At 39.6% G+C, this 27,852-nt stretch overlaps 1 protein-coding gene across 1 annotated transcript in view; it reads right to left on the reverse strand.

Moving 5' to 3' along the window:
• Positions 1–27,852, reverse strand: part of LOC144675009 (prolyl 3-hydroxylase 1-like) — a gene marked incomplete at its 3' end in the record, with an annotated part of 145,871 nt that overhangs the window by 4,981 nt on the left and 113,038 nt on the right. The window contains exon 2 of the mRNA XM_078536083.1: positions 251–382. Coding sequence (XP_078392209.1) covers positions 251–382 — 132 coding nt within the window. The remainder of the gene's footprint in view (positions 1–250; positions 383–27,852) is intronic.

Consider the following 27,852-nt stretch of genomic DNA (forward strand, 5'->3'; position numbering starts at 1 on the left):
ACGACCTCTGAACCCACCGTACGACTCCCCGGACACACTGCATGACCTCTGAACCCACCGTACGACCCCCTGGACACACTGCGCGCCCTCTGAACCCACCGTACGACCCCTGGACATACTGCATGACCTCTGAACCCGCTGTACGACCCCTGGACACACTGCATGACCTCTGAACCCACCGTATGACACCTGGACCCACCGTACGCCCCCATGGGGTGGGGAGAGAGTTGTCCCAGACCCTAGCGCCCACCTTTGTAGTATGCGGCCTGCAGCAGGTAGAAGTGGGAGGGCAGGAAGTTCTCCAGCGCCGCGGTCCTGCCCGGTTTGGTCGCCAGATCCCCAACGCAGGCCTGGTAGCAGCTCAGCACCTGGACGTAGTGACCTGCAGGGGGAGGAGACAGGAGTTAGACCGGCCACTCGCAGCTTCCCGGCCCCCACCCACACTCTCTCGCAAACTCCCCGGCCCAGCCAAATCAGCACCGGCGGAGTCCATTCGGCCTGTTGCCCCGGTACTATCCCTACGCTGGAGAGCGTCTGACACCCGACTCGTTCCACGTGTTCCTGTAACCGGCTCCCCCTCCGAGTATCTCTCCGATTCCCCCGCCCCTCCCTCACATCGAGTGTTCCTCGATTGAACCTCCGCCATCTCAGGGAGCGACTTCACCATCACAACAACTCACTGGGTCAAAAAATAACCCCTTCCCCCTCATCCACCCCCTCAACCCGGGTCCATTTCCAAATTCTCATCAATCAGTGTCCATCTGGTCACCGACCCACCTCTCCTTGGAAACGCTTTGACTCAATCGAAGCCCCCTCGAGATTTTGAACCCCTCAATTTATTGTCCCTATCGGTTTATTGTCTCTATCGGTTTATTGGCTCTATCGGATTATTGTCCCTATCGGTTTATTGTCCCTATCGGTTTATTGTCTTATCGGTTAATTTATCGGTTTATTGTCTCTATCGGTTTATTTATCGCTTTATTGTATCTATCGGTATCGGTTTATTGTCTCTATCGGTTTATTGGCTCTATCGGTTTATTGTCCCTATCGGTTTATTGTCTCTATCGGTTTATTGTCCTTATCGGTTAATTTATCGGTTTACTGTCCCAATCGGTTTATTTATCGGTTTATTGTCCCTATCGGTTTATTGCCCCTATCGGTTTATTGTCCCTATCGGTTTATTTATCGGTTTATTGTCCCTATCGGTTTATTGTCCCTATCGGTTTATTGCCCCTATCGGTTTATTGACCCTATCGGTTTATTGTCCCTATCGGTTTATTTATCGGTTTATTGTCCCTATCGGTTTATTGTCCCTATCGGTTTATTGTCGCTATCGGTTTATTGTCTCTATCGGTTTATTGTCTCTATCGGTTTATATATCGGTTTATAGTCCCTATCGGTTTATTGTCTCTATCGGTTTATTTATCGGTTTATTGTCTCTATCGGTTTATTGTCCCTATCGGTTTATTTATCGGTTTATTGTCTCTATCGGTTTATTGACTCGGTTTATTGTCTCTATCGGTTTATTGTCACTATCGGTTTATTGTCTCTATCGGTTTATTGTCCCTATCGGTTAATTATCCCTATCGGTTTATTGACCCTATCGGTTTATTGTCTCTATCGGTTTATTGTCTCTATCGCTTTAATGACTCGGTTTATTGTCCCTATCGGTTTATTGTCTCTATCGGTTTATTGTCCCTATCGGTTTATTGTCTCTATCGGTTTATTGTCCCTATCGGTTTATTGACTCGGTTTATTGTCCCTATCGGTTTATTGTCCCTATCGGTTTATTGTCTCTATCGGTTTATTGACTCGGTTTATTGTCCCTATCGGTTTATTGTCCCTATCGGTTTATTGTCCCTATCGGTTTATTGACTCGGTTTATTGTCCCTATCGGTTTATTGTCTCTATCGGTTTATAGTCCCTATCGGTTTATTGTCCCTATCGGATTATTGACTCGATTTATTGTCCCTATCGGTTTATTGTCCCTATCGGTTTATTGTCGGTTTATTGTCCCTATCGGTTTATTGCCCCTATCGGTTTATTGCCCCTATCGGTTTATTGTCTCTATCGGTTAATTGTCCCTATCGGTTTATTGTCCCTATCGGTTTATTGTCTCTATCGGTTAATTGTCCCTATCGGTTTATTGTCCCTATCGGTTTATTGTCTCTATCGGTTTATTGTTGGTTTATTGTCCCTATCGGTTTATTGACCCTATCGGTTTATTGTCCCTATCGGTTTATGGTCCCTATCGGTTTATTGACCATAACGGTTTATTGTGTCTATCGGTTTATTGACTCGGTTTATTGTCCCTATCGGTTTATTGTCTCTATCGGTTTATTGTCTCTATCGGTTTATTGTCCCTGTCGGTTTATTGACTCGGTTTATTGTCCCTATCAGTTTATTGTCCCTATCGGTTTATTGACTCGGTTTATTGTCCCTATCGGTTTATTGTACCTATCGGTTTATTGTCCCTATCGGTTTATTGTCCCTATCGGTTTATTGACTCGGTTTATTGAACCTATCGGTTTATTGTCTCTATCGGTTTATTGTCCATTTCGGTTTATTGTCTCTATCGGTTTATTGTCCCTATCGGTTTATTGACTCGATTTATTGTCCCTATCGGTTTATTGTCTCTATCGGTTAATTGTCTCTATCGGTTTATTATCCCTATCGATTTACTGACTCGGTTAATTGTCCCTATCGGTTTATTGTCTCTATCGATTTATTGTCTCTATCGGATTATTGTCCCTATCGGTTTATTGTCCCTATCGGTTTATTGTCGGTTTATTGTCCCTATCGGTTTATTGTCTCAATCGGATTATTGTCCCTATCGGTTTATTGTCCCTATCGGTTTATTGTCTCTATCGGTTTACTGTCTGTATCGGTTTATTTTCTGTATCGGTTTATTGTCCCTATCGGTTTATTGTCCCTATCGGTTTATTGTCTCTATCGGTTTATTGTCCCTATCGGTTTATTGTCCCTATCGGTTTATTGTCGGTTTATTGTCCCTATCGGTTTATTGTCTCTATCGGTTTATTGTCCCTGTCGGTTTATTGTCCCTATCGGTTTATTGTCTCTATCGGTTTATTGTCCCTATCGGTTTATTGTCCCTATCGGTTTATTGTCGGTTTATTGTCCCTATCGGTTTATTGTCTCTATCGGTTTATTGTCCCTGTCGGTTTATTGTCTCTATCGGTTTTTTGTCCCTATCGGTTTATTGTTCCTATCGGTTTATTGTCCCTATCGGTCTATTGTCCCTATCGGTTTATTGTCCCTATCGGTTTATGGTCCGTATCGGTTTATTGTCTCTATCGGTATATTGACCCTATCGGTTAATTGCCCCTATAGGTTTATTGCCCCAATCGGTTTATTGTCTCTATCGTTTTATTGCCCCTATCGGTTTATTGTCTCTATCGGTTTATTGTCCCTATCGGTTTATTGTCGGTATATGGTCCCTATCGGTTTATTGTCTCTGTCGGTATATTGTCTCTATCGGTTTATAGTCCCTATCGGTTTATTGTCGGTATATTGTCCCTATCGGTTTATTGTCTCTATTGGTTTATAGTCCCTATCGGTTAATTGTCCCTATCGGTTTATTGACCCTATCGGTTTATTGTCTCTATCGGTTTATTGTCCCTATCGGTTTATTGTCCCTATCTGTTTATTGTCTCTATCGGTTTATTGTCCCTATCGGTTTATTGACTCGGTTTATTGTCCCTATCGTTTTATTGTCCCTATCGGTTTATTGTCCCTATCGGTTTATTGACTCGGTTTATTGTCCGAATCGGTTTATTGTCCCTATCGGATTATTGACTCGGTTTATTTTCCCTATCGGTTTATTGACTCGGTTTATTGTCCCTATCGGTTTATTGTCTCTATCGGTTTATTGTCTCTATCGGATTATTGTCCCTATCGGTTTATTGTCGGTTTATTGTCCCTATCGGTTTATTGTCCCTACCGGTTTATTGTCCCTATCGGTTTATTGTCTCTATCGGTTTATTGTTCCTATCGGTTTATTGTCTCTATCGGTTTATTGTCTCTATCGGTTTATTGTCGGTTTATTGTCCCTATCGGTTTATTGTCTCTATCGGTTTATTGTCCCTATCGGTTTATTGTCGGTTTATTGTCCCTATCGTTTTATTGTCCCTATCGGTTTATTGTCGGATTATTGTCCATATCGGTTTATTGTCCCTATCGGTTTATTGTCTCTATCGGTTTATTGTCTCTATCGGTTTATTGTCGGTTTATTGTCCCTATCGGTTTATTGTCTCTATCGGTTTATTGTCCCTGTCGGTTTATTGTCTCTATCGGTTTATTGTCCCTATCGGTTTATTGTTCCTATCGGTTTATTGTCTCCATCGGTTTATTGTCCCTATCGGTTCATTGTTCCAATCGGTCTATTGTCCCTATCGGTTTATTGTCCCTATCGGTTTATTGTCCCTATCGGTTTATGGTCCCTATCGGTTTATTGTCTCTATCGGTATATTGACCCTATCGGTTTATTGTCCCTATCGGTTTATTGCCCCTATCGGTTTATTGCCACAATCGGTTTATTGTCCCTATCGGTTTATTGTCTCTATCGGTTTATTGTCTCTATCGGTTTATTGTCCCTATCGGTTTATTGTCGGGATATTGTCCCTATCGGTTTATTGTCTCAGTCGGTATATTGTCTCTATCGGTTTATTGTCCCTATCGGTTTATTGTCGGTTTATTGTCCCTATCGGTTAATTGTCTCTATTGGTTTATTGTCTCTATCGGTTTATTGACCCTATCGGTTTATTGACCCTATCGGTTTATTGTCTCTATCGGTTAATTGTCCCTATCGGTTTATTGACTCGGTTAATTGTCCCTGTCGGTTTATTGTCTCTATCAGTTTATTGTCCCTATCTGTTAATTGTCTCTATCGGTTTATTGTCCCTATCGGTTATTGACTCGGTTTATTGTCCCTATCGGTTTATTGTCCCTATCGGTTTATTGACTCGGATTATTGTCCCTATCGGTTTATTGTCCCTATCGGTTTATTGACTCGGTTTATTTTCCCTATCGGTTTATTGTCCCTATTGGTTTATTGTCCCTATCGGTTTATTGACTTGGTTAATTGTCCCTATCGGTTTATTGTCCCTATCGGTTTATTGACTCGGTTTATTGACCCTATCGGTTTATTGTCTCTATCGGTTTATTGTCCCTATCGGTTTATTGACTCTGTTTATTGTCCCTATCGGTTTATTGTCCCTATCGGCTAATTTAATCGGTTTATTGTCCCTATCGGTTTATTGTCCCTATCGGTTTATTGCCCCTATCGGTTTATTGACTCGGTTTATTGTCCCTATCGGTTTATTGTCCCTATCGGTATATTGTCCCAATCGGTTTATTGACTCGGTTTATTGTCCCTATCGGTTTATTGTCTCTATCGGTTTATTGTCCCTATCGGTTTATTGTCGGTTTATTGATCCTATCGGTTTATTGTCTCTATAGGTTTATTGTCCCTATCGGTTTATTGTCGGTTTATTGTCCCTATCGGTTTATTGTCCCTATCGGTTTATTGTCTCTATCGGTTTATTGTCCCTATCGGTTTATTGTCGGTTTATTGTCCCTATCGGTTTATTGTCTCTATCGGTTTATAGTCCCTATCGGTTTATTGTCTCAATCGGTTTATTGTCTCTATCGGTTTATTGTCCCTATCGGTTTATTGTCGGTTTATTGTCCCTATCGGTTTATTGTCTCTATCGGTTTATTGTCCCTATCGGTTTATTGTCGGTTTATTATCTCTATCGGTTTATTGGCCCTATCGGTTTATTGTCTCTATCGGTTTATTGTCTCTATCGGTTTATTGTCCCTGTCGGTTTATTGTCTCTATCGGTTTATTGTCCCTATCGGTTTATTGTCGGATTATTGTCTCTATCGGTTTATTGTCCCTGTCGGTTTATTGTCCCTATCGGTTTATTGTCCCTATCGGTTTATTGTCCCTGTCGGTTTATTGTCCCTGTCGGTTTATTGTCTCTATCGGTTTATTGTCTCTATCGGTTTATTATCCCTATCGGTTTATTGTGTCTATCGGTTTATTGTCCCTATCGGTTTATTGTCTCTATCGGTTTATTGTCCCTATCGGTTTATTGTGTCTATCGGTTTATTGTGCCTATCAGTTTATTGTCCCTATCGGTTTATTGTCGGTTTATTGTCCCTATCGGTTTATTGTCTCTATCGGTTTATAGTCCCTATCGGTTTATTGTCTCAATCGGTTTATTGTCTCTATCGGTTTATTGTCCCTATCGGTTTATTGTCGGTTTATTGTCCCTATCGGTTTATTGTCTCTATCGGTTTATTGTCCCTATCGGTTTATTGTCGGTTTATTATCTCTATCGGTTTATTGGCCCTATCGGTTTATTGTCTCTATCGGTTTATTGTCTCTATCGGTTTATTATCCCTGTCGGTTTATTGTCTCTATCGGTTTATTGTCCCTATCGGTTTATTGTCGGATTATTGTCTCTATCGGTTTATTGTCCCTGTCGGTTTATTGTCCCTATCGGTTTATTGTCCCTATCGGTTTATTGTCCCTGTCGGTTTATTGTCCCTGTCGGTTTATTGTCTCTATCGGTTTATTGTCTCTATCGGTTTATTATCCCTATCGGTTTATTGTGTCTATCGGTTTATTGTCCCTATCGGTTTATTGTCTCTATCGGTTTATTGTCCCTATCGGTTTATTGTGTCTATCGGTTTATTGTGCCTATCAGTTTATTGTCCCTATCGGTTTACTGTCCCTATCGGTTTATTGACTCGGTTTATTGTCCCTATCGGTATATTGTCTCTATCGGTTTATTGTCTCTATCGGTTTATTTATCGGTTTATTGTCCCTATCGGTTTATTGTCTCTATCGGTTTATTTATCGGTTTATTGTCCCTATCGGTTTACTGTCTCTATCGGTTTATTTATCGGTTTATTGTCCCTAACGGTTTATTGTCCCTATCGGTTTATTGACTCTATCGGTTTATTTATCGGTTTAGTGTCCTATCGGTTTATTGTCCCTATCGGTTAATTGACAATCGGTTTATTGTCCCTATCGGTTTATTGACAATCGGTTTATTGTCCCTATCGGTTTATTGTCCCTATTGGTTTATTGTCCCTATCGCTTTATTGACAATCTGTTTATTGTCCCTATCGGTTTATTGACTCGGTTTATTGTCTCTATCGGTTTATTGACTCGGTTTATTGTCTCTTTCGGTTTATTGTCCCTATCGGTTTATTGACTCGGTTTATTGTCCCTATCGGTTTATTGTCCCTATCGGTTTATTGTCACTATCGGTTTATTGTCTCTATCGGTTTATTGTCTCTATCGGTTTATTGTCTCTAACGGTTTATTGACCCTATCGGTTTATTGTCCCTATCGGTTTATTGACTCGGTTTATGTTCTCTATCGGTTTATTGTCCCTATCGGTTTATTGTCCCTATCGGTTTATTGTCCCAATCGGTTTATTATCCCTATCGGTTTATTGACCCTATCGGTTTATTGTCCCTATCGGTTTATTGTCTCTATCGGTTTATTATCCCTATCGGTTTATTGACCCTATCGGTTTATTGTCTCTATCGGTTTATTGTCCCCATCGCTTTAATGACTCGGTTTATTGTCCCTATCGGTTTATTGTCCATACCGGTTTATTGTCTCTATCGGTTTATTGTCCATATCGGTTTATTGACTCGGTTTATTGTCCCTATCGGTTTATGGTCCCTATCGGTTTATTGACTCGGTTTATTGTGCCTATCGGTTTATTGTCCCCATCGGTTTATTGTCCCTATCGGTTTATTGTCTCTATCGGTTTATTGACCCTATCGGATTATTGACTCGGTTTATTGTCCCTATCGGTTTATTGTCCCTATCGGATTATTGACTCGGTTTATTGTCCCTATCGGTTTATTGTCCCTATCGGTTTATTGTCGGTTTATTGTCCCTATCGGTTTATTGCCCCTATCGGTTTATTGCCCCTATCGGTTTATTGTCTCTATCGGTTTATTGTCCCTATCGGTTTATTGTCCCTATAGGTTTATTGTCCCTATCGATTTATTGTTGGTTTATTGTCCCTATCGGATTATTGTCCCTATCGGTTTATTGACCCTATCGGTTTATTGTCTCTATCGGTTTATTATCCCTATTGTTTTATTGACCCTATCGGTTTATTGTCTCTATCGGTTAATTGTCCCTATTGGTTTATTGTCTCTATCGGTTTATTGTCCCTATCGGTTTATTGTCCCTTTCGGTTTATTGTCCCTGTCGGTTTATTGACTCGGTTTATTGTCCCTATCGGTTTATTGTCCCTATCGGTTTATTGACTCGGTTTATTGTCCCTATCGGTTTATTGTCCCTATCGGTTTATTGACTCGGTTTATTGTCTCTATCGGTTTATTGTCCCTATCGGTTTATTGACTCGGTTTATTGTCCCTATCGGTTTATTGTCTCTATCGGTTTATTGTCCCTATCGGTTTATTGTCCCTATCGGATTATTGACTCGGTTTATTGTCTCTATCGGTTTATTGTCCCTATCGGTTTATTGACTCGGTTTATTGTCCCTATCGGTTTATTGTCTCTATCGGTTTATTGTCCCTATCGGTTTATTGACTCGGTTTATTGTCCCTATCGGTTTATTGTCCCTATCGATTTATTGTCTCTATCGGATTATTGTCCCTATCGGTTTATTGTCCCTATCGGTTTATTGTCGGTTTATTGTCCCTATCGGTTTATTGTCCCTATCGGTTTATTGTCTCTATCGGTTTACTGTCTGTATCGGTTTATTTTCTGTACCGGTTTATTGTCCCTATCGGTTTATTGTCGGTTTATTGTCTCTATCGGTTTATTGTCCCTATCGGTTTATTGTCTCTATCGGTTTATTATCCCTATTGTTTTATTGACCCTATCGGTTTATTGTCTCTATCGGTTAATTGTCCCTATTGGTTTATTGTCTCTATCGGTTTATTGTCCCTATCGGTTTATTGTCCCTTTCGGTTTATTGTCCCTGTCGGTTTATTGACTCGGTTTATTGTCCCTATCGGTTTATTGTCCCTATCGGTTTATTGACTCGGTTTATTGTCCCTATCGGTTTATTGTCCCTATCGGTTTATTGACTCGGTTTATTGTCTCTATCGGTTTATTGTCCCTATCGGTTTATTGACTCGGTTTATTGTCCCTATCGGTTTATTGTCTCTATCGGTTTATTGTCCCTATCGGTTTATTGTCCTTATCGGTTTATTGTCCCTATCGGATTATTGACTCGGTTTATTGTCTCTATCGGTTTATTGTCCCTATCGGTTTATTGACTCGGTTTATTGTCCCTATCGGTTTATTGTCTCTATCGGTTTATTGTCCCTATCGGTTTATTGACTCGGTTTATTGTCCCTATCGGTTTATTGTCCCTATCGATTTATTGTCTCTATCGGATTATTGTCCCTATCGGTTTATTGTCCCTATCGGTTTATTGTCGGTTTATTGTCCCTATCGGTTTATTGTCCCTATCGGTTTATTGTCTCTATCGGTTTACTGTCTGTATCGGTTTATTTTCTGTACCGGTTTATTGTCCCTATCGGTTTATTGTCGGTTTATTGTCTCTATCGGTTTATTGTCCCTATGGTTTATTGTCTCTATCGGATTATTGTCCCTATCGGTTTATTGTCTCTTTCGGTTTATTGTCCCTATCGGTTTATTGTCGGTTTATTGTCCCTATCGGTTTATTGTCTCTATCGGTTTATTGTCCCTGTCGGTTTATTGTCTCTATCGGTTTATTGTCCCTATCGGTTTATTGTTCCTATCGGTTTATTGTCCCTATCGGTTTATTGTTCCAATCGGTTTATTGTCCCTATCGGTTTATTGTCCCTATCGGTTTATGGTCCCTATCGGTTTATTGTCTCTATCGGTATATTGACCCTATCGGTTAATTGTCCCTATCGGTTTATTGCCCCTATCGGTTTATTGCCACAATCGGTTTATTGCCCCTATCGGTTTATTGTCTCTATCGGTTTATTGTCTCTATCGGTTTATTGTCCCTAACGGTTTATTGTCCCTAACGGTTTTTTGTCCCTGTCGGTTTATTGACTCGGTTTATTGTCCCTATCGGTTTATTGTCCCTATGGGTTTATTGACTCGGTTTATTGTCCCTATCGGTTTATTGTCCCTATCGGTTTATTGTCTCTATCGGTTTATTGTCCCTATCGGTTTATTGTCCCTATCGGATTATTGACTCGGTTTATTGTCTCTATCGGTTTATTGTCTCTATCGGTTTATTGTCCCTATCGGTTTATTGTCTCTATCGGTTTATTGTCCCTATCGGTTTATTGACTCGATTTATTGTCCCTATCGGTTTATTGTCTCTATCGGTTAATTGTCTCTATCGGTTTATTATCCCTATCGGTTTATTGACTCGGTTAATTGTCCCTATCGGTTTATTGTCTCTAAAGATTTATTGTCTCTATCGGATTATTGTCCCTATCGGTTTATTGTCCCTATCGGTTTATTGTCGGTTTATTGTCCCTATCGGTTTATTGTCTCTATCGGATTATTGTCCCTATCGGTTTATTGTCCCTATCGGTTTATTGTCTCTATCGGATAACTGTCTGTATCGGTTTATTTTCTGTATCGGTTTATTGTCCCTATCGGTTTATTGTCTCTATCGGTTTATTGTCCCTATCGGTTTATTGTCTCTATCGGTTTATTGTCCCTATCGGTTTATTGTCGGTTTATTGTCCCTATCGGTTTATTGTCTCTATCGGTTTATTGTCCCTGTCGGTTTATTGTCCCTATCGGTTTATTGTCTCTATCGGTTTATTGTCCCTATCGGTTTATTGTCCCTATCGGTTTATTGTCTCTATCGGTTTATTGTCCCTATCGGTTTATTGTCGGTTTATTGTCCCTATCGGTTTATTGTCTCTATCGGTTAATTGTCCCTGTCGGTTTATTGTCTCTATCGTGTTATTGTCCCTATCGGTTTATTGTCCCTATCGGTTTATTGTCCCTATCGGTTTATTGTTCCAATCGGTCTATTGTCCCTATCGGTTTATTGTCCCTATCGGTTTATTGTCCCTATCGGTTTATGGTCCGTATCGGTTTATTGTCTCTATCGGTATATTGACCCTATCGGTATATTGCCCCTATAGGTTTATTGCCCCAATCGGTTTATTGTCTCTATCGTTTTATTGCCCCTATCGGTTTATTGTCTCTATCGGTGTATTGTCCCTACCGGTTTATTGTGTCTATCGGTTTATTGTCCCTATCGGTTTATTGTCTCTATCGGTTTATTGTCCCTATCGGTATATTGTCGGTATATTGTCCCTATCGGTTTATTGTCTCTGTCGGTATATTGTCTCTATCGGTTTATAGTCCCTATCGGTTTATTGTCGGTATATTGTCCCTATCGGTTTATTGTCTCTATTGGTTTATTGTCGCTATCGGTTAATTGTCCCTATCGGTATATTGACCCTATCGGTTTATTGTCTCTATCGGTTAATTGTCCCTATCGGTTTATTGACTCGGTTAATTGTCCCTGTCGGTTTATTGTCTCTATCGGTTTATTGTCCCTATCGGTTTATTGTCCCTATCTGTTTATTGTCTCTATCGGTTTATTGTCCCTATCGGTTTATTGACTCGGTTTATTGTCCCTATCGTTTTATTGTCCCTATCGGTTTATTGTCCCTATCGGTTTATTGACTCGGTTTATTGTCCCTATCGGTTTGTTGTCCCTATCGGTTTATTGACTCGGTTTATTGTCCCTATCTGTTTATTGTCTCTATCGGTTTATTGTCTCTATCGGTTTATTGTCCCTTTCGGTTTATTGTCTCTATCGGTTTATTGTCTCTATCGGATTATTGTCCCTATTGGTTTATTGTCTCTATCGGTTTATTGTCCCTATCGGTTTATTGTCCCTTTCGGTTTATTGACCCTGTCGGTTTATTGACTCGGTTTATTGTCCCTATCGGTTTATTGTCCCTATCGGTTTATTGACTCGGTTTATTGTCCCTATCGGTTTATTGTCCCTATCGGTTTATTGTCCCTATCGGATTATTGACTCGGTTTATTGTCTCTATCGGTTTATTGTCCCTATCGGTTTATTGACTCGGTTTATTGTCTCTATCGGTTTATTGTCCCTATCGGTTTATTGTCCCTATCGGTTTATTGTCCCTATCGGTTTATTGTCCCTATCGGATTATTGACTCGGTTAATTGTCTCTATCGGTTTATTGTCCCTATCGGTTTATTGACTCGGTTTATTGTCTCTATCGGTTTAATGTCGCTATCGGTTTATTGACTCGGTTTATTGTCCCTATCGGTTTATTGTCCCTATCGATTTATTGTCTCTATCGGATTATTGTCCCTATCGGTTTATTGTCCCTATCGGTTTATTGTCGGTTTATTGTCCCTATCGGTTTATTGTCTCTATCGGTTTATTGTCCCTATCGGTTTATTGTCCCTATCGGTTTATTGTCTCTATCGATTTACTGTCTGTATCGGTTTATTTTCTGTATCGGTTTATTGTCCCTATCGGTTTATAGTCGGTTTATTGTCTCTATCGGTTTATTGTCCCTATCGGTTTATTGTCTCTATCGGATTATTGTCCCTATCGGTTTATTGTCTCTTTCGGTTTATTGTCCATATCGGTTTATTGTCGGTTTATTGTCCCTATCGGTTTATTGTCTCTATCGGTTTATTGTCCCTGTCGGTTTATTGTCTCTATCGGTTTATTGTCCCTATCGGTTTATTGTTCCTATCGGTTTATTGTCCCTATCGATTTATTGTCCCTATCGGTTTATTGTTCCAATCGGTCTATTGTCCCTATCGGTTTATTGTCCCTATCGGTTTATGGTCCCTATCGGTTTATTGTCTCTATCGGTATATTGACCCTATCGGTTTATTGTCCCTATCGGTTTATTGCCCCTATCGGTTTATTGCCACAATCGGTTTATTGTCCCTATCGGTTTATTGTCTCTATCGGTTTATTGCCCCTATCGGTTTATTGTCTCTATCGGTTTATTGTCCCTATCGGTTTATTGTCGATTTATTGTCCCTATCGGATTATTGTCTCTATCGGTTCATTGTCCCTATCGGTTTATTGTCGGTTTATTGTCCCTATCGGTTTATTGTCCCTATCGGTTTATTGTCGGATTATTGTCCCTATCGGTTTATTGTCCCTATCGGATTATTGTCCCTATCGGTTTATTGTCTCTATCGGTTTATTGTCCCTATCGGATTATTATCCCTATCGGTTTATTGTCCCTTTCGGTTTATTGTCCCTATAGGTTTATTGTCTCTATCGGTTTATTGTCCCTATCGGTTTATTGTCTCTATCGGTTTAATGTCCCTATCGGTTTATTGTCTCTATCGGTTTATTGTCCCTATCGGTTTATTGTCCCTATCGGTTTATTGTCTCTATCGGTTTATTGTCGGTTTATTGTCCATATCGGTTTATTGTCTCTATCGGTTTATTGTCCCTATCGGTTTATTGTCTCGATCGGTTTATTGTCCCTATCGGTATATTGTCTGTATCGGTTTATTGTCCCTCTCGGTTTATTGTCGGTTCATTGTCCCTATCGGTTTATTGTCCGTATCGGATTATTGTCCCTATCGGTTTATTGTCTCTATCGGTTTATTGACCCTATCGGTTTATTGTCTCTATCGGATTATTGTCCCTATCGCTTTATTGTCTCTATCGGTTTATTGTCCCTATCGCTTTATTGTCTCTATCGGTTTATTGTCCCTATCGGTTTATCGCCTCTATCGGTTTATTGTCCCTATCGGTTTATCGTCTCTATCGGTTTATTGCCCCTATCGGTTTATCGTCTCTATCGGTTTATTGCCCCTATCGGTTTATTGTCTCTATCGGTTTATTGCCTCTATCGGTTTATTGTCTCTATCGGTTTATTGGCTCTAACGGTTTAATGCCAATATCGGTTTATTGTCTCTATCGGTTTATTGTCCCTATCGGTTTATTGTCCCAATCGGTTTATTATCCCTATCGGTTTATTGACCCTATCGGTTTATTGTCCCTATCGGTTTATTGTCTCTATCGGTTTATTATCCCTATCGGTTTATTGACCCTATCGGTTTATTGTCTCTATCGGTTTATTGTCCCCATCGCTTTAATGACTCGGTTTATTGTCCCTATCGGTTTATTGTCCATACCGGTTTATTGTCTCTATCGGTTTATTGTCCATATCGGTTTATTGACTCGGTTTATTGTCCCTATCGGTTTATGGTCCCTATCGGTTTATTGACTCGGTTTATTGTGCCTATCGGTTTATTGTCCCCATCGGTTTATTGTCCCTATCGGTTTATTGTCTCTATCGGTTTATTGACCCTATCGGATTATTGACTCGGTTTATTGTCCCTATCGGTTTATTGTCCCTATCGGATTATTGACTCGGTTTATTGTCCCTATCGGTTTATTGTCCCTATCGGTTTATTGTCGGTTTATTGTCCCTATCGGTTTATTGCCCCTATCGGTTTATTGCCCCTATCGGTTTATTGTCTCTATCGGTTTATTGTCCCTATCGGTTTATTGTCCCTATAGGTTTATTGTCCCTATCGATTTATTGTTGGTTTATTGTCCCTATCGGATTATTGTCCCTATCGGTTTATTGACCCTATCGGTTTATTGTCTCTATCGGTTTATTATCCCTATTGTTTTATTGACCCTATCGGTTTATTGTCTCTATCGGTTAATTGTCCCTATTGGTTTATTGTCTCTATCGGTTTATTGTCCCTATCGGTTTATTGTCCCTTTCGGTTTATTGTCCCTGTCGGTTTATTGACTCGGTTTATTGTCCCTATCGGTTTATTGTCCCTATCGGTTTATTGACTCGGTTTATTGTCCCTATCGGTTTATTGTCCCTATCGGTTTATTGACTCGGTTTATTGTCTCTATCGGTTTATTGTCCCTATCGGTTTATTGACTCGGTTTATTGTCCCTATCGGTTTATTGTCTCTATCGGTTTATTGTCCCTATCGGTTTATTGTCCCTATCGGTTTATTGTCCCTATCGGATTATTGACTCGGTTTATTGTCTCTATCGGTTTATTGTCCCTATCGGTTTATTGACTCGGTTTATTGTCCCTATCGGTTTATTGTCTCTATCGGTTTATTGTCCCTATCGGTTTATTGACTCGGTTTATTGTCCCTATCGGTTTATTGTCCCTATCGATTTATTGTCTCTATCGGATTATTGTCCCTATCGGTTTATTGTCCCTATCGGTTTATTGTCGGTTTATTGTCCCTATCGGTTTATTGTCCCTATCGGTTTATTGTCTCTATCGGTTTACTGTCTGTATCGGTTTATTTTCTGTACCGGTTTATTGTCCCTATCGGTTTATTGTCGGTTTATTGTCTCTATCGGTTTATTGTCCCTATCGGTTTATTGTCTCTATCGGTTTATTATCCCTATTGTTTTATTGACCCTATCGGTTTATTGTCTCTATCGGTTAATTGTCCCTATTGGTTTATTGTCTCTATCGGTTTATTGTCCCTATCGGTTTATTGTCCCTTTCGGTTTATTGTCCCTGTCGGTTTATTGACTCGGTTTATTGTCCCTATCGGTTTATTGTCCCTATCGGTTTATTGACTCGGTTTATTGTCCCTATCGGTTTATTGTCCCTATCGGTTTATTGACTCGGTTTATTGTCTCTATCGGTTTATTGTCCCTATCGGTTTATTGACTCGGTTTATTGTCCCTATCGGTTTATTGTCTCTATCGGTTTATTGTCCCTATCGGTTTATTGTCCTTATCGGTTTATTGTCCCTATCGGATTATTGACTCGGTTTATTGTCTCTATCGGTTTATTGTCCCTATCGGTTTATTGACTCGGTTTATTGTCCCTATCGGTTTATTGTCTCTATCGGTTTATTGTCCCTATCGGTTTATTGACTCGGTTTATTGTCCCTATCGGTTTATTGTCCCTATCGATTTATTGTCTCTATCGGATTATTGTCCCTATCGGTTTATTGTCCCTATCGGTTTATTGTCGGTTTATTGTCCCTATCGGTTTATTGTCCCTATCGGTTTATTGTCTCTATCGGTTTACTGTCTGTATCGGTTTATTTTCTGTACCGGTTTATTGTCCCTATCGGTTTATTGTCGGTTTATTGTCTCTATCGGTTTATTGTCCCTATGGTTTATTGTCTCTATCGGATTATTGTCCCTATCGGTTTATTGTCTCTTTCGGTTTATTGTCCCTATCGGTTTATTGTCGGTTTATTGTCCCTATCGGTTTATTGTCTCTATCGGTTTATTGTCCCTGTCGGTTTATTGTCTCTATCGGTTTATTGTCCCTATCGGTTTATTGTTCCTATCGGTTTATTGTCCCTATCGGTTTATTGTTCCAATCGGTCTATTGTCCCTATCGGTTTATTGTCCCTATCGGTTTATTGTCCCTATCGGTTTATGGTCCCTATCGGTTTATTGTCTCTATCGGTATATTGACCCTATCGGTTAATTGTCCCTATCGGTTTATTGCCCCTATCGGTTTATTGCCACAATCGGTTTATTGCCCCTATCGGTTTATTGTCTCTATCGGTTTATTGTCTCTATCGGTTTATTGTCCCTAACGGTTTATTGTCCCTAACGGTTTTTTGTCCCTGTCGGTTTATTGACTCGGTTTATTGTCCCTATCGGTTTATTGTCCCTATGGGTTTATTGACTCGGTTTATTGTCCCTATCGGTTTATTGTCTCTATCGGTTTATTGTCCCTATCGGTTTATTGTCCCTATCGGATTATTGACTCGGTTTATTGTCTCTATCGGTTTATTGTCTCTATCGGTTTATTGTCCCTATCGGTTTATTGTCTCTATCGGTTTATTGTCCCTATCGGTTTATTGACTCGATTTATTGTCCCTATCGGTTTATTGTCTCTATCGGTTAATTGTCTCTATCGGTTTATTATCCCTATCGGTTTATTGACTCGGTTAATTGTCCCTATCGGTTTATTGTCTCTAAAGATTTATTGTCTCTATCGGATTATTGTCCCTATCGGTTTATTGTCCCTATCGGTTTATTGTCGGTTTATTGTCCCTATCGGTTTATTGTCTCTATCGGATTATTGTCCCTATCGGTTTATTGTCCCTATCGGTTTATTGTCTCTATCGGATAACTGTCTGTATTGGTTTATTTTCTGTATCGGTTTATTGTCCATATCGGTTTATTGTCTCTATCGGTTTATTGTCCCTATCGGTTTATTGTCTCTATCGGTTTATTGTCCCTATCGGTTTATTGTCGGTTTATTGTCCCTATCGGTTTATTGTCTCTATCGGTTTATTGTCCCTGTCGGTTTATTGTCCCTATCGGTTTATTGTCTCTATCGGTTTATTGTCCCTATCGGTTTATTGTCCCTATCGGTTTATTGTCTCTATCGGTTTATTGTCCCTATCGGTTTATTGTCGGTTTATTGTCCCTATCGGTTTATTGTCTCTATCGGTTAATTGTCCCTGTCGGTTTATTGTCTCTATCGTGTTATTGTCCCTATCGGTTTATTGTCCCTATCGGTTTATTGTCCCTATCGGTTTATTGTTCCAATCGGTCTATTGTCCCTATCGGTTTATTGTCCCTATCGGTTTATTGTCCCTATCGGTTTATGGTCCGTATCGGTTTATTGTCTCTATCGGTATATTGACCCTATCGGTATATTGCCCCTATAGGTTTATTGCCCCAATCGGTTTATTGTCTCTATCGTTTTATTGCCCCTATCGGTTTATTGTCTCTATCGGTGTATTGTCCCTACCGGTTTATTGTGTCTATCGGTTTATTGTCTCTATCGGTTTATTGTCCCTATCGGTATATTGTCGGTATATTGTCCCTATCGGTTTATTGTCTCTGTCGGTATATTGTCTCTATCGGTTTATAGTCCCTATCGGTTTATTGTCGGTATATTGTCCCTATCGGTTTATTGTCTCTATTGGTTTATTGTCGCTATCGGTTAATTGTCCCTATCGGTATATTGACCCTATCGGTTTATTGTCTCTATCGGTTAATTGTCCCTATCGGTTTATTGACTCGGTTAATTGTCCCTGTCGGTTTATTGTCTCTATCGGTTTATTGTCCCTATCGGTTTATTGTCCCTATCTGTTTATTGTCTCTATCGGTTTATTGTCCCTATCGGTTTATTGACTCGGTTTATTGTCCCTATCGTTTTATTGTCCCTATCGGTTTATTGTCCCTATCGGTTTATTGACTCGGTTTATTGTCCCTATCGGTTTGTTGTCCCTATCGGTTTATTGACTCGGTTTATTGTCCCTATCTGTTTATTGTCTCTATCGGTTTATTGTCTCTATCGGTTTATTGTCCCTTTCGGTTTATTGTCTCTATCGGTTTATTGTCTCTATCGGATTATTGTCCCTATTGGTTTATTGTCTCTATCGGTTTATTGTCCCTATCGGTTTATTGTCCCTTTCGGTTTATTGTCCCTGTCGGTTTATTGACTCGGTTTATTGTCCCTATCGGTTTATTGTCCCTATCGGTTTATTGTCCCTATCGGATTATTGACTCGGTTTATTGTCTCTATCGGTTTATTGTCCCTATCGGTTTATTGACTCGGTTTATTGTCTCTATCGGTTTATTGTCCCTATCGGTTTATTGTCCCTATCGGTTTATTGTCCCTATCGGTTTATTGTCCCTATCGGATTATTGACTCGGTTAATTGTCTCTATCGGTTTATTGTCCCTATCGGTTTATTGACTCGGTTTATTGTCTCTATCGGTTTAATGTCGCTATCGGTTTATTGACTCGGTTTATTGTCCCTATCGGTTTATTGTCCCTATCGATTTATTGTCTCTATCGGATTATTGTCCCTATCGGTTTATTGTCCCTATCGGTTTATTGTCGGTTTATTGTCCCTATCGGTTTATTGTCTCTATCGGTTTATTGTCCCTATCGGTTTATTGTCCCTATCGGTTTATTGTCTCTATCGATTTACTGTCTGTATCGGTTTATTTTCTGTATCGGTTTATTGTCCCTATCGGTTTATAGTCGGTTTATTGTCTCTATCGGTTTATTGTCCCTATCGGTTTATTGTCTCTATCGGATTATTGTCCCTATCGGTTTATTGTCTCTTTCGGTTTATTGTCCATATCGGTTTATTGTCGGTTTATTGTCCCTATCGGTTTATTGTCTCTATCGGTTTATTGTCCCTGTCGGTTTATTGTCTCTATCGGTTTATTGTCCCTATCGGTTTATTGTTCCTATCGGTTTATTGTCCCTATCGATTTATTGTCCCTATCGGTTTATTGTTCCAATCGGTCTATTGTCCCTATCGGTTTATTGTCCCTATCGGTTTATTGTCCCTATCGGTTTATGGTCCCTATCGGTTTATTGTCTCTATCGGTATATTGACCCTATCGGTTTATTGTCCCTATCGGTTTATTGCCCCTATCGGTTTATTGCCACAATCGGTTTATTGTCCCTATCGGTTTATTGTCTCTATCGGTTTATTGCCCCTATCGGTTTATTGTCTCTATCGGTTTATTGTCCCTATCGGTTTATTGTCGATTTATTGTCCCTATCGGATTATTGTCTCTATCGGTTCATTGTCCCTATCGGTTTATTGTCGGTTTATTGTCCCTATCGGTTTATTGTCCCTATCGGTTTATTGTCGGATTATTGTCCCTATCGGTTTATTGTCCCTATCGGATTATTGTCCCTATCGGTTTATTGTCTCTATCGGTTTATTGTCCCTATCGGATTATTATCCCTATCGGTTTATTGTCCCTTTCGGTTTATTGTCCCTATAGGTTTATTGTCTCTATCGGTTTATTGTCCCTATCGGTTTATTGTCTCTATCGGTTTAATGTCCCTATCGGTTTATTGTCTCTATCGGTTTATTGTCCCTATCGGTTTATTGTCCCTATCGGTTTATTGTCTCCATCGGTTTATTGTCGGTTTATTGTCCATATCGGTTTATTGTCTCTATCGGTTTATTGTCCCTATCGGTTTATTGTCTCGATCGGTTTATTGTCCCTATCGGTATATTGTCTGTATCGGTTTATTGTCCCTCTCGGTTTATTGTCGGTTCATTGTCCCTATCGGTTTATTGTCCGTATCGGTTTATTGTCCCTATCGGTTTATTGTCTCTATCGGTTTATTGACCCTATCGGTTTATTGTCTCTATCGGATTATTGTCCCTATCGCTTTATTGTCTCTATCGGTTTATTGTCCCTATCGCTTTATTGTCTCTATCGGTTTATTGTCCCTATCGGTTTATCGCCTCTATCGGTTTATTGTCCCTATCGGTTTATCGTCTCTATCGGTTTATTGCCCCTATCGGTTTATCGTCTCTATCGGTTTATTGCCCCTATCGGTTTATTGTCTCTATCGGTTTATTGCCTCTATCGGTTTATTGTCTCTATCGGTTTATTGGCTCTAACGGTTTAATGCCAATATCGGTTTATTGTCTCTATCGGTTTATTGTCTCTATCGTTTTATTGTCCCTATCGTTTTATTGTCGGTTTATTGTCTCTATCGGTTTATTGTCCCTATCGGTTTATTGTCCCTGTCGGTTTATTGACCCTATCGGTTTATTGTCTCAATCGGTTTATTGTCGGTTTATTGTCTCTATCGGTTTATTGACTCTATCGGTTTATTGTCTCTATCGGTTTATTGGCTCTAACGGTTTAATGCCAATATCGGTTTATTGTCTCTATCGGTTTATTGTCTCTATCGGTTTATTGTCCCTATCGTTTTATTGTCGGTTTATTGTCCCTATCGGTTTATTGTCTCTATCGGTTTATTGTCCCTATCGGTTTATTGTCCCTGTCGGTTTATTGACCCTATCGGTTTATTGTCTCTATCGGTTTATTGTCGGTTTATTGTCCCTATCGGATTATTGTCTCTATCGGTTTATTGTCCCTATCGGTTTATTGTCGGTTTATTGTCCCTATCGGTTTATTGTCCCTATCGGTTTATTGTCTCTATCGGTTTATCGTCCCTGTCGGTTTATTGTCCCTATCGGATTATTGTCTCTATCGGTTTATTGTCCCTATCGGTTTATTGTCCCTATCGGTATATTGTCTCTATCGGTTTATTATCCCTATCGGTTTATTGACCCGATCGGTTTATTGTCTCTATCGGTTTATTGTCCCTATCGGTTTATTGACTCGGTTTATTGTCCCTATCGGTTTATTGTCCCTATGGGTTTATTGTCTCTATCGGTTAATTGTCCCTATCGGTTTATTGTCCCTATTGGTTTATTGTCTCTATCGGTTTATTGTCCCTATCGGTTTATTGACTCGGTTTATTGTCCCTATCTGTTTATTGTCCCTATCGGTTTATTGACTCGGTTTATTGTCCCAATCGGTTTATTGTCCATATCGGTTTATTGACTCGGTTTATTGTCCCTATCGGTTTATTGTCACTATCGGTTTATTGTCTCTATCGGTTTATTGTCACTATCGGTTTATTGTCTCTGTCGGTTCATTGTCCCTATCGGTTTATTGACTCGGTTTATTGTCCCTATCGGTTTATTGTCTCTATCGGTTTATTGTCTCTATCGGTACAATGTCCCTATCGGTTTATTGACTCGGTTTATTGTCCCTATCGGTTTATTGTCTCTATCGGTTTATTGTCCTTATCGGTTTATTGTCCCTATCGGTTTATTGTCCCTATCGGTTTATTGTCGGTTTATTGTCCCTATCGGTTCATTGTCTCTATCGGTTTATTGTCTCTATCGGTTTATAGTCCCTATCGGTTTATTGTCTCTATCGGTTTATTGTCTCTATCGGTTTATTGTCTCTATCGGTTTATTGTCCCTGTCGGTTTAATGTCTCTGTCGGTTTATTGCCCCTATCGGTTTATTGTCTCTATCGGTTTATTGTCCCTATCGGTTTATTGACTCTATCGGTTTATTGTCTCTATCGGTTTATTGTCCCTATCGGTTTATTGACTCTATCGGTTTATTGTCCCTATCGGTTTATTGTCCCTATCGGTTTATTGTCCCTATCGGTTTATTATCTCTATCGGTTTATTGTCCCTATTGGTTTATTGTCTCTATCGGTTTATTGTCCCTATCGGTTTATTGACCCTATCGGTTTATTGTGTCTATCGGTATATTGTCCCTATCGGTTTATTGACCCTATCGGTTTATTGTGTCTATCGGTTTATTGTCCCTATCGGTTTATTGTCCCTATCGGTTTATTGTCCCTAAAGGTTTATTGTCCCTGTCGGTTTATTGTCCCTATCGGTTTATTGCCCCTATCGGTTTATTGTCTCTATCGGTTTATTGTCTCTATCGGTTTATTGTCCCTATCGGTTTATTGTCGGTATATTGTCCCTAACGGCTTATTGTCTCTATCGGTTTATTGTCTCTATCGGTTTATTGCCCCTCTCGGTTTATTGTCCCTATCGGTTTATTGTCCCTATCGGTTTATTGTCTCTATCGGTTTATTATCCCTATCGGTTTATTGACCCTATCGGTTTTTTGTCTCTATCGGTTTATTGTCCCTATCGGTTTATTGACTCGGTTAATTGTCCCTATCGGTTTATTGTCTCTATCGGTTTATTGTCCCCATCGGTTTATTGTCCCTATCGGTTTATTGTCTCTATCGGTATATTGTCCCTATCGGTTTATTGACCCGGTTTATTGTCCCTATCGGTTTATTGTCCGTATCGGTTTATTGACTCGGTTTATTGTCCCTATCGGTTTATTGTCCCTATCGGTTTATTGACTCGGTTTATAGTCCCTATCGGTTTATTCTCCCTATCGGTTTATTGTCCCTATCGGTTTATTGACTCGGTTTATTGAACCTATCGGTTTATTGTCTCTATCGGTTTATTGTCTCTATCGGTTTATTGTCCCTATCGGTTTATTGTCTCTATCGGTTTATTGACTCGGTTATTGTCCCTATCGGTTTATTGTCTCTATCGGTTTATTGTCCCTATTGGTTTATTGTCTCTATCGGTTTATTGTCCCTATCGGTTTATTGTCTCTATCGGCTTATTGTCGGTTTATTGTCCCTTTCGGTTTATTGTCTCTATCGTTTTATTGTCCCTGTCGGTTTATTGTCGGTTTATTGTCCCTATCGGTTTATTGTTCGTATCGGTTTATTGTCCCTATCGGTTTATTGTCTCTATCGGATTATTGTTCCTATCGGTTTATTGTCCCTATCGGTTTATTGTCCTTATCGGTTTATTGCCCTTTTCGGTTTATTGCCCCTATCGGTTTATTATCCCTATCGGTTTATTGACTCTATCGGTTTATTGGCTCTATCGGTTTATTGTCCCTATCGGTTTATTGTCCCAATCGGTTTATTGACTCGGTTTATTGTCCCTATCGGTTTATTGTCCCTATCGGTTTATTGACTCGGTTTATTTCCCCTATCGGTTTATTGTCCATATCGGTTAATTGTCACTATCGGTTTATTGACTCGGTTTATTGTCCCTATCGGTTTATTGTCCATATCGGTTTATTGACTCGGTTTATTGACCCTATCGGTTTATTGTCTCTATCGGTTTATTGTCCCTATCGGTTTATTGACCCTATCGGTTTATTGTCCCTATCGGTTTATTGTCTCTTTCGGTTTATTGTCTCTATCGGTTTATTGACTCGGTTTATTGTCCCTATCGGTTTATTGTCCCTATCGGTTTATTGTCTCTATCGGTTTATTGTCCCTATCGGTTTATTGTCAGTTAATTGTCCCTATCGGATTTTTGTCTCTATCGGTTTATTCTCCCTATCGGTTTATTGTCGGTTTATTGTCCCTATCGGTTTATTGTCCCTATCGGTTTATTGTCTCTATCGGTTTATTGTCCCTATCGGTTTATTGTCGGTTTATTGTCCCTATCGGTTTATTGTCTCTATCGGTTTATTGTCCCTATCTGTTATTTTTGTCGGTTTATTGTCCCTATCGGTTTATTGTCCCTATCGGTGAATTGTCGGTTTATTGTCCCTATCGGTTTATTGTCCCTATCGGTTTATTGTCGGTTTATTGTCCCTATCGGTTTATTGTCTCTATCGGTTTATTGTCCCTGTCGGTTTATTGTCTCTGTCGGTTTGTTGTCCCTGTCGGTTCATTGTCCCTATCGGTTTATTGTCTCTATCGGTTTATTGTCCCTTTCGGTTTATTGTCTCTATCGGTTTATTGTCCCTATCGGTTTATTGTCTCTATCGGTTTATTGTCCCAATCGGTTTATTGTCCCTATCGGTTTATTGTCCCTATCGGTTTATTTACTCGGTTTATTGTCCCTATCGGTTTATTGACTCTATCATTTTATTGACCCTATCGGTTTAATGTCTCTATCGGTTTATTGTCCGTATCAGTTTATTGTCTCTATCGGTTTATTGTCCCTATCGTTTTATTGACTCGGTTTATTGTCTCTATCGGTTTATTTTCCCTATCGGTTTATTGTCCCTATCGGTTTAATGTCCCTATCGGTTTATTGTCCCTATCGGTTTATTGTCTCTATCGGTTTATTGTCCCTATCGCTTTATTGTCCCTATCGGTTTATTGTCTCTATCGGTTTAATGTCCCTATCGGTTAATTGTCGGTTTATTGTCCCTATCGGTTTATTGTCTCTATCGGTTTATTGTCCCTATCGGTTTATTGTCCCTATCGGTTTATTTTCTCTATCGGTTTATTGTCCCTATCGGTTTAATGTCTGTATCGGTTTATTGTCCCTATCGGTTTATTGTCACTATCGGTTTATTGTCGGTTTATTGTCACTATCGGTTAATTGTCCCTATCGGTTTATTGTCTCTATCGTTTTATTGTCCCTATCGGTTTATTGTCCCTATCGGTTTATTGTCGGTTTATTGTCCCTATCGGTTAATTGTCCCTATCGGTTTATTGTCTCTATCGGTTTATTGTCCCTATCGGTTTATTGTCCCTATCAGTTTATTGTCCCTATGGGTTTAATGTCCCTATCGGTTTATTGTCTCTATCGGTTTATCGTCCCTATCGGTTTATCGTCTGTATCGGTTTATTGCCCCTATCGGTTTATTGTCTCTATCGGTTTAATGTCTCTATCGGTTAATTGTCACTATCGGTTTATTGTCTCTATCGGTTTATTGTCCCTATCGGTATATCGTCCCTATCGGTTTATTGCCCCTATCGGTTTATCGTCCCTATCGGTTTATTGTCCCTATCGGTTTATTGTCTCTATCGGTTTATTGTCCCTATCGGTTTATTGTCTCTATCGGTATATTGTCCCTATCGGTTTATTGTCGGTTTATTGTCCCTATCGGTTTATTGCCTCTATCGGTTTATTGTCTCTATCGGTTTGTTGTCCCTATCGGTTTATTATCGGTTTATTGTCCCTATCGGTTTATTGTCCTATCGGTTTATTGTCGGTTTATTGTCCCTATCGTTTTATTGTCCCTATCGGTTTATTGTCCCTATCGGATATTTGTCGGTTTATTGTCCCTATCGGTTTATTATCTCTATCGGTTTATTGTCCCTATTGGTTTATTGTCTCTATCGGTTTATTGTCCCTATCGGTTTATTGTCCCTATCGGTTTATTGACCCTATCGGTTTATTGTGTCTATCGGTTTATTGTCCCTATCGGTTTATTGACTCGGTTTATTGTCTCTATCGGTTTATTGTCTCTATCGGTATATTGTCGCTATCGGTTCTTTGTCCCTAAAGGTTTATTGTCCCTGTCAGTTTATTGTTCCTATCGGTTTATTGTCTCTATCGGTTTATTGTCCCTATCGGTTTATTGTCCCTATCGGTTTATTGTCCCTATCGGTTTATTGTCTCTATCGGTTTATTGCCCCTATCGGTTTATTGTCTCTATCGTATTATTGTCTCTATCGGTTTATTGCCCCTATCGGTTTATTGTCTCTATCGGTTTATTGGCTCTATCGGTTTATTGCCCCTATCGGTTTATTGTCCCTATCGGTTTATTGTCCCTATCGGTTTATTGTCTCTATCGGCATATTGTCCCTATCGGTTTATTGACTCGGTTTATTGTCCCTATCAGTTTATTGACTCGGTTCATTGTCCCTATCGGTTTATTGTCCCTATCGATTTTTGACTCGGTTTATTGTCCCTATCGGTTTATTCTCCCTATCGGTTTATTGACTCGGTTTATTGTCCCTATCGGTTTATTGACTCGGTTTATTGAACCTATCGGTTTATTGTCTCTATCGGTTTATTGTCCCTATCGGTTTATTGTCCCTATCGGTTTATTGACTCGGTTATTGTCCCTATCGGTTTATTGTCCCTATCGGTTTATTGTCTCTATCGGCTTATTGTCGGTTTATTGTCCCTATCGGTTTATTGTTCCTATCGGTTTATTGTCCCTATCGGTTTATTGTCTCTATCGGTTTATTGTCCCTATCGGTTTATTGTTCCTATCGGTTTATTTCCCTTATCGGTTTATTGTCCCTATCGGTTTATTGTCCCTATCGGTTTATTGTTCCTATCGGTTTATTGTCTCCATCGGTTTATTGTCACTATCGGTTTATGGACCCTATCGGTTTATTGTCTCAATCGGTATATTGACCCTATCGGTTTATTGTCCCTATTGGTTTATTTTCTCTATCGGTTTATTGCCCCTATCGGTTTATTGTCTCTATCGGTTTATTGCCCCTATCGGTTTATTGCCCCGATCGGTTTATTGTCCCTATCGGTTTATTGACTCTATCGGTTTATTGTCCCTATCGGTTTATTGTCCCAATCGGTTTATTGATTCGGTTTATTGTCCCTATCGGTTTATTGTCCCTATCGGTTTATTGACTCGGTTTATTTCCCCTATCGGTTTATTGTCCATATCGGTTTATTGTCCCTATCGGTTTATTGACTCGGTTTATTGTCCCTATCGGTTTATTGTCCCTATCGGTTTATTGACTCGGTTTATTGACCCTATCGGTTTATTGTCTCTATCGGTTTATTGTCCCTATCGGTTTATTGACCCTATCGGTTTATTGTCCCTATCGGTTTATTGTCACTTTCTGTTTATTGTCTCTATCGGTTTATTCACTCGGTTTATTGTCCCTATCTGTTTATTGTCCCTATCGGTTTATTGTCTCTATCGGTTTATTGTCCCTTTCGGTTTATTGTCTCTATCGGTTTATTGTCCTTATCGGTTTATTGTCTCTATCGGTTTATTGTCCCAATCGGTTTATTGTCCCTATCGGTTTATTGTCCCTATCGGTTTATTGACTCGGTTTATTGTCCCTATCGGTTTATTGACTCTATCGTTTTATTGACCCTATCGGTTTAATGTCTCTATCGGTTTATTGTCCGTATCAGTTTATTGTCTCTATCGGTTTATTGTCCCTATCGTTTTATTGACTCGGTTTATTGTCTCTATCGGTTTATTTTCCCTATCGGTTTATTGTCTCTATCGGTTTATTGTCCCTATCGGTTTAATGTCCCTATCGGTTTATTGTCCTTATCGGTTTATTGTCTCTATCGGTTTATTGTCCCTATCGCTTTATTGTCCCTATCGGTTTATTGTCTCTATCGGTTTATTGTCCCTATCGGTTTATTGTCGGTTTATTGTCCCTATCGGTTTATTGTCTCTATCGGTTTATTGTCCCTATCGGTTTATTGTCCCTATCGGTTTATTTTCTCTATCGGTTAATTGTCCCTATCAGTTTAATGTCTGTATCGGTTAATTGTCCCTATCGGTTTATTGTCCCTATCGGTTTATTGTCGGTTTATTGTCCCTATCGGTTAATTGTCCCTATCGGTTTATTGTCTCTATCGGTTTATTGTCCCTATCGGTTTATTGTCCCTATCGGTTTATTGTCGGTTTATTGTCCCTATCGGTTAATTGTCCCTATCGGTTTATTGTCTCTATCGGTTTATTGTCCCTATCGGTTTATTGACTCTATCGGTTTATTGTCCCTATCGGTTTATCGTCTCTATCGGTTTATTGCCCCTATCGGTTTATTGTC

The sequence above is a fragment of the Cetorhinus maximus genome, unplaced genomic scaffold, assembly GCF_964194155.1.
Source record: "Cetorhinus maximus unplaced genomic scaffold, sCetMax3.hap1.1 HAP1_SCAFFOLD_889, whole genome shotgun sequence".
Lineage (NCBI taxonomy): Eukaryota > Metazoa > Chordata > Chondrichthyes > Lamniformes > Cetorhinidae > Cetorhinus > Cetorhinus maximus.